This window comes from Paramisgurnus dabryanus, chromosome 9 (genome assembly GCF_030506205.2).
Source record: "Paramisgurnus dabryanus chromosome 9, PD_genome_1.1, whole genome shotgun sequence".
Classification (NCBI taxonomy): Eukaryota; Metazoa; Chordata; class Actinopteri; order Cypriniformes; family Cobitidae; genus Paramisgurnus; species Paramisgurnus dabryanus.
In genome coordinates, this window is record NC_133345.1 from 27,217,045 (window position 1) to 27,225,083 (window position 8,039).

The following is an 8,039-nucleotide window of genomic DNA, read 5'->3' on the forward strand; positions in this document are numbered from 1 at the left end:
AAGTTTTTTTTTTAAACGTGGGTACCCTTATGTACCATTCCTTTTTATGGGCAATTCCCCTGGAAAAGCATGCCCAGATGTCAATCAGCATGAGAGCGAGAATGACAATGACGCTATAAGTCACTGGCATCACTTCAAGTGACAGCTTTTTTTATATGTCAACAATGACACGAAATAAGAAGTGTGTTTTTGGATACAAGAAAAAGAAATCCTTGTTCAGCTTTCCAAGTAAGCCAGCCTTATGGAAACGATGGATATAGTTTGTTTATCCGACGCCTAAGTGCATATAATGTAAATGACTTGAACATTTAGTGAATCATAAGTTATCCAGTGATAGTGGGTTTGTGTGTGTTGCTTGCTTGTGATACCCTATTCCCGCAGTACACCCCAAGGCGGACGTGATTTTCTGGAAACATTTGCTAGAGCTGATCTGTCTTTTATAAATCTGATAAAACTAAACTCTTCGGAGATATGAAGGGTGTACTACCGTATTTTCCGGTTTATAAGTTGCGTTTTTTCCATAATTTGGCTGGTGCTGCGTCTTATTATCAGGTGCGCCTTGTAAGTCAGTTTGAATTAATTTTGACATTTATGAGGCTAGAGACAACATTACCATCCACAGCCGTGAGAGTCCGCCATATGGTGCTCCTGTGTTAATGTAATTCAATTAATTCAGTGATGTGGAATGACGAGCATGCGAACTTGATGCTCATTGACTTTGTTCGGTTAATTTAGCCTATTTAACCTTCCAGATATGTTCAGTATGCTATTGTGTATAGTGTAAAAACTGAAAATATTACGTTAACGTACAGACACCTATTCATCTTGCTGTTCTGTGCTATTGTTTAGTCGAATAACTTGCCATTCCAGATTAAATGTCTGTTCTTGGGCTTGGATTTTGTAAAATAATTTTTAAATAAATGCGACGTATAGTCCACTGCGACTTTTATATATGTTATTTCATCTCACAAAGCATTTTTGAATGATGTGACTTATAGTCAGGAAAACACGGTACTGTACTAAATATTTACATGAGATAAGCAGAAACGGCGTGTGTTCTGAGTGCTTTAAATGTGATTCCAGTTGTTTCCATACTGTTTCCTAAATTAAATAAATATACAGTTAATTTAGTCATGTTATATTATTGAAGCCTACATTTTTCTTATGCATATGGGTGTATTCCTCTCCTGATTTGAACCTCTCATTGTGCTCTCTATGGTAAAGGGAAACTATGGGTTTATAATCCCCTTCTTACTGTCCAGCTAAGCACCTCTGCTCACTTCCTGCCCCTGTTCTTTTTCTTTTTATCACTTGCAAATGGTCCAATAATGTGTTTGCTCTGGCTGCGAGAAGAGTGAGGAGCTCTTGGGCAAACATTTACACTCTTTGGACCACTTCTTTCAGTCTTTACTTCTTTTTTGCAGTCTGAATTTCCAATGGTTCCACTTCACCAGTCCTAAATATGCCTGCTTTGTAGACATTTGGACTAGATGAAAGTTACATAGTCCTGACACTTTCATATCTACCATTTGTTTGTGATGGTGGACCAACAAAATTGCTCAAATTACATTTTAAGGTGTGCTATTTGGTGACATTATTGAATAAAAAACAAGATAACTGGTTAAGATTGGATAATTAGATAAGAATGTTTTTGTTTATTTAATGAAAAATATTAAGTTAAGCTTTTTTTAATCTGCAAGAACTGCCAAATAAGATGTATGGTATGCCATGTCGCCTTTATGAAATAGAGGAATGTCTTTGATTCTGTAACCCTTAGTAAATTTTGTTTTTATGGAAGTTTCATTGAAAACGTTGTGCTGTTATTGAAGTAATTTTGGATTTGTATAATGATATTTCATCTGTATTGTGTGATAGGTGTGTGTGGCCTGATCGTTCCACAAGAGGACATGCCGTTTTGTGACACTGGTATTTGCCCGGACATCATCATGAATCCTCATGGTTATCCCTCCAGAATGACTGTAAGACCCTCCCTCATCAGATAATGACCTTTATCTTATAATCATTTTGTTTTTGAAGATAAGCAACTGCATAATAGCCCCTGTAGGGCTTTTGAGATTTTTGGATATTTTGATGGTGTTTCATGAATGCACTCATGTGTTTTTAAAACCCTTTCCTGTTTACTAGAGAAAGGATTGAAATATTTCACAGAGTCTGTGAGTTGCCCGTGAAAGCACATTATATTAATAGTCTCAATTGTTATATTTATTTGTTATATTAGCTTGGCTTCTTTTATGTATGTTAACATTTTAAACGATAATAAAAAATATCCACTAAAATAAAATATCAAGTAAATAACAAGTAAAACAAAAAAGTAGCCCTCAGATTGTTTTATCCCTTGTGGTAGCCCTTGTTCACAAAACCGTTGGAGACCTCTGTGCTAAATAAACTACAGCAGTTCTAACATCAGCACCAGAAAGCCTACAGAAACTTTTATTCCCCCACTGTTGCTAATTTTGACCTCTGTGTTTGGGTGCACACAGCAGGCCGTCGTATAGGAAATAGTTTCAGCCGAAAAAAGATTCCTCTCAATGACAGACGGGGTCAAAGATCTTCCGGCCCTTTCTTTGATTGACCTCTCTAAAGGCCACTGTCGCGCAATGGTGCGAGACCTCAACATGATCTCACACTCATTTTCACCAGCTGCAGTGTCAGGAAGTGAAAAAACACTTTCTATTAGAAAATCTGCTATTTTGTGATCACATAGTATTTTTTTGGCTGGAAGTTATAATGGAGAAACCAACAAGTGTGCATCACATAATTAACTGTTCATAAAAACCAAACAAATAAATGACCAAAATAAACCCTGTTTGTTGTGTATTAGGTTGGGAAGCTGATCGAGCTGCTGGCTGGTAAAGCAGGGGTGCTGGATGGCCGTTTTCACTATGGCACTGCTTTCGGGGGCAGTAAAGTGAAGGACGTGTGTGAGGATCTTATCCGCTATGGATACAATTACCAGGGCAAGGATTATGTCACCTCTGGCATCACAGGGTAAAGAGATGATGTTTTTGCAGTTATACACTAACAATGGACAAAATTCTTTTGGCTTTGGAGTTATCAAGTTTTATGATTTCAATTTCTTTTAACTCTTTCCATGCCAGTATTTTGTATGATTTTCACAAAAGTTGAATGCCTTCCAGAAAGTGTTCTTCTTTAAATATATAAACATTCAATATATCAAATTAAAGAACAGACCCTCTGCTTTCAATAAAAAAGTTTCATCCTACCTTTATTTGTTCTCTTTTTATCACCTCTCAAATATGGGTAGGTTCCTTAAAAAATATAAAATTTTGAACAAAAAGCTGGGATAATTCAGTTTTTGTGAAGGAATTTTGATAAAGATCAGATTCAGAGTGATGATCAAAACATACATGGAGTTTGAACTTGGTATGCATAACAATTATCTATAGCAGAATAAAAGTTTTTGTTTACATCATATGTGTGTGTGAACCATGTATAATAATTTTGTATATATAAATATGCACACATGCATGTATAATTTTAAGAAAAAATATATGTTTATATATTAAGTATTAACATAAATATACATAAATATAGAAATGTATATACACATGTAAACATTTCTTAAATATATACATGCATGTGTGTGCATTTATCTATACAAAGTTATTATACACAATTCACACACACATATATATGATGTAAACAAAAACTTTTATTCTGTTCATCGCGATTAATCATTATGCATCCCTAGTTTGAACTGTTTGGCCTAACGGAAGACTTCCAGGTTTAAGTAAGAGCGCCACCTGGTGGATAATAGCAGAAATATGGATTGCAGTAAAAACTCATCATTAGCATGGAAGTGTTTTCTCTTAATTGACGTGATAACTCGTCAATTGCGGGGAACGAGTTCATATTGTGGTAGTTTTGTGGTGAAAGTACTTGAAGTATTTTTTTCCAAGATGCATTGCTGCTCAAATGTTAGCTTGTTACACTCAAATACATCTCCTTGAAATCCTACAAATTTCATTTGTTTTTGCTGTTTTTCCTTCAGAGAGCCTCTGGAAGCCTATATCTACTTTGGTCCAGTTTATTATCAGAAACTGAAACACATGGTGCTAGATAAAATGCATGCTCGAGCACGTGGTCCCCGAGCGGTGCTTACTAGGTAAGAAAGATTTTTTTTCACCTTGTTTGCTATATCTGTAGTTAATTCGTTCTTGTATATCTACAGTGAAGATGAACTATGTTGTTTATGTAAGGAATCATTGACAACGGGCCATTAAATTAGTCGAAGGTAATGCATAAACCGCAGGTGTGCATTATTTTTACATAATTCAAAGGAGTCAATTATTCCGCTTATACTACTGTTACCACAAATATCGTTCTGGTGGTCATTTTAAGACATTTGACAACTTAGGTGTGCGGTTATCAAAAAATAATGCATACCTGCCAATACCTTCTCAACCAATCAGAATAAAGCATTCAACTGCCCAGTGGTATAAAGGCAATTATCATTTAAATGCTGCAATATCGCACCACAGGATATTCATAATTTATTTACTTCATTAAACCAGATAAAAGCTCAAAATGTTGCATTAATATATCACAGGCAGCCTACGGAGGGTCGATCCAGGGATGGTGGTCTACGTTTGGGGGAGATGGAGAGAGATTGTCTCATTGGTTATGGGGCCAGTATGCTACTGCTTGAGCGACTCATGATCTCCAGTGATGCTTTTGAAGTGGATGTGTGTGGACAGTGTGGCTTGCTGGGATATTCAGGATGGTCAGTAAAATATACACATTTATACACTGTTAATAGTAGGGGTGTGACGAGACACTTAATCCACGAGACGAGACGAGACACGAGATTGGGTTCACGAGAACGAGACGAGACGATATTTTTACACTTTTTAAGAAACCCTCGATGATAAAATAAATAAGAAACTGAAATCATGTTATTTTTAAATGTTTTAACTAATCAAGGACTGCCCCTAACAATTATTTTACTAACTGATAATGAAGTAATTTGTTATTTTTGGGTAATAAAAATAGACCCAAGTGAGCAGTAGCCTTTAAAATTACATAATAACGAAGATGCAATAATAATTGGTTCAATAAAGTATTAAAACCAAGTTACATTAAACAACATTACATTAACAAACACATTACATTTGTGGTCTATAAATAAATAGCATTATGTATATATTATAACAAATGCCTGCAGGGGGCGATAGTAGACTCGTCTCGGATGCTATCTTCACTTTCACTTTCACTTTAGACGGAACAAAAACGCTTATTTTTTAGCCAAACAATGTTTAAATCCATTTGAATATTTAATATACGTCCATTTCTTACAATAGAAATGAACATGCAGACATTAAATCATGTAAACTCTGTGATGGTTTAATCTGCTGAGACTTCACATCTGACACTGATCTACAGAAAAACACAACACGTCTCAGACTTCATACGAGCTCCCAAACGAACATTATTGGAAACCCAAACAAAAAAGCAAATGCAGTAAAAGACAGAATATAATGCATGCACTGTAAGAGGCTAATTATACCAACCACGCTTTAAACGCTTGGAAACGCAAGGCGCGACGCACTGCCTTTAAAAAAAAAAGAGCAGTGCGTGTCGACGCGGCTTTTAATATTGCTAGGCAACCACCTAGTCAGCTGTCTTGTCAATCAAATATTGAAGCGTGCGCTCTTTTGCTGTTGACTGTCATATTAGCAGAAACTTTAAAAAGAGAATGCTTGATCTGACCTTGTTTGAGGGTGAGAGGTGCACAAACACGCAGGAGAGAGTGAGCGAGTGGAGTCCGGTTCTTCAAAGCAACTGTAAACTTCCCTCACCACAACGTAAGGCCCGCATCTCCACTCATTCGAGTGGACAATGGAAAGACGCGAATGACGTCGGGCGCTTCTCCGCTCTCAGCGTTCCTTCAAAGGCGCGTGCTGCGGCCGCCGGCAAAAACCGCAAGGCGCTCAGCGCGCATAAACAGCGCGCAAACGCTCCATGCCCATAGAATATCATTTAAAAAAGGCGCCTGCAACTGCCTCCTCCGGAGGTCGCATATGCAGGCTGCATACGTCATTAAGGTTTATTTCAGATCATTAACTGAGCATTACATTCGCAAGTCGTGAGCATATTACAACAATTTGCGATTAACTAAATTATTATTAAACTTTATAATTGTTAGTCTCTAAAAAGACAGTCTTTATGAAGTAAATGCAGTTTAAAAATGCGACCTCCGAAGGATGCAGCCTTTTTTTTTGAGAAACGGCCAGAATTTCACTTACACAAGAAATCTCGCGAGACACACTTAATCTCGCGATACACATTTAATATCGCGAGATCTCGTCGCACGAGATCTCGTCACATCCCTAGTTAATAGTATTTCTATAGCTCAGCAGAATTTCTGTACATTACCTGCTAAAGCTTTGCTTTTGCAGCCCAAAGGTTGTGGGTTCGATAACCAGGAAACACATACTGATAAAATGTAACTTTGGATAAAAACATAAATGTAAATGCAGGGTTCCCACGGGTCCTTAAGAGCCTTGAAAGTTTGTGAATCTGGGGGGGGGAATTCAAGGCCCTGGGAAGTTATTGAAAATATACATACATAGATACAGGTCATTGAAAGTGCTTGAATCTATTTTATGCAAGAAGTTTTCTGAAAAAAATCCATATTATTCCCTTGCTTTTTTGCATAGTTTTGTTTGACACATAAAAACGTCTCTGGTTACGTATGTAACTGTTGTTCCCTGAGAAGGGAACGACACGCTGCGTCTCCCTTTCCATACGTCCTGCGTCCCTGTAACGCCATCTCTGGCAATATTTCAGATAGCAATATACTTCCTGCTCCCGCATCACCCTGTCTTTGTCGTTAAGCCTCACCATTTGTTGAATTTGATATACACATTCAGACGCACTTACTTCTGGAGGTGTCACCCCAGTGGCACAGCGCGAGTTCCCTCTAAAGGGAACTGTAACAATGTATCTTTAAAGGTAACACGTTGTAACCTTGCTCTCACTTGAAATGTGTCCGCATATTTATTCCTTGAATTTTAGGGTATTGGACCTGGAAAGTCCTTGAAAGGTCCTTGAATTTGAAGGTAACTAAAGTGTGGGAACCCTGTAAATGTTATTTAGTTAAATGATTTATACTTAGGATAAATAAATTTTCCCAAATGCATATAGATGTGTTAACCAATAACTATAGTAAAGATTACCAGAATTAACATGCAAGGGATTTTCTGCTGATGCATCTTTCCTTGTCTCTTCTTTGCAGGTGCCATTATTGCAAGTCGTCTTGCCATGTTTCATCTCTTCGAATCCCATATGCCTGCAAACTGCTCTTCCAGGAGCTTCAGTCCATGAACATCATCCCTCGCCTAAAACTTGCTCCCTACAATGAGTGAATACAGCAGACTCAACAGAACTTTACATACAGAGGAGCGATACAGTATAACCTTATGGACTGGATGTTGTTTGAACCTAAATTCAAGGATTTTGATAATCATGCAACCACGTCTATGTGGTTCTACTTTGTTCAACATATCTTGACAAAAAGATAACGAAATCTTAATTTAAAAGAATCTACGTCAGAATTTTTGTTTGTTTGTTTGTTTGTTTGGGAATGAATGGCATTTTCATTAAAACCGTTTGCTGTGAAAAAAGGGCTCAGTTTAGCCTAAAAGTAAGTTTTCTTTACAAAAACCTAATAAATTGCAAATGTAAATCATACAAGTCGTTTTTATGTTGAGTGACAAACCGCTTGTTAAGAGAGATCATGAGGAAATGTTGGGGGGGGGTTGAGCATTGAGCAATCATAATTAAGTGTTAATGTGACAACAGTGACAGCAGAAAGGAGCTTGTTGTTACATTGACCACCTTCCCACTTTGCTTTTTTTACACTAATAAAACATCCACTATTCATAGATTGTTCCCACCCACTAAGCAGCCGTGGAAAGCTTTGATTGGAAGAAAGCATCTCACATTGGTAGAATGGGCACTGACAGCGCAACTCACGCGCTGGCTGAGGGGGGTGT

The 8,039-nt window shown here is 37.3% G+C and overlaps 1 protein-coding gene across 1 annotated transcript in view; it reads left to right on the plus strand.

The window, feature by feature from the left end:
* The window catches only part of polr3b (polymerase (RNA) III (DNA directed) polypeptide B), a 30,740-nt gene extending 23,322 nt beyond the window's left edge, over positions 1 to 7,418 (plus strand). Inside the window, exons 24-28 of the mRNA XM_065283400.1 lie at positions 1,876 to 1,979; positions 2,843 to 3,009; positions 4,034 to 4,147; positions 4,592 to 4,765; positions 7,280 to 7,418. Coding sequence (XP_065139472.1) covers positions 1,876 to 1,979; positions 2,843 to 3,009; positions 4,034 to 4,147; positions 4,592 to 4,765; positions 7,280 to 7,409 — 689 coding nt within the window. The 3' untranslated portion in view covers positions 7,410 to 7,418. The remainder of the gene's footprint in view (positions 1 to 1,875; positions 1,980 to 2,842; positions 3,010 to 4,033; positions 4,148 to 4,591; positions 4,766 to 7,279) is intronic.
* The last annotated feature ends 621 nt before the right edge of the window (positions 7,419 to 8,039 follow it).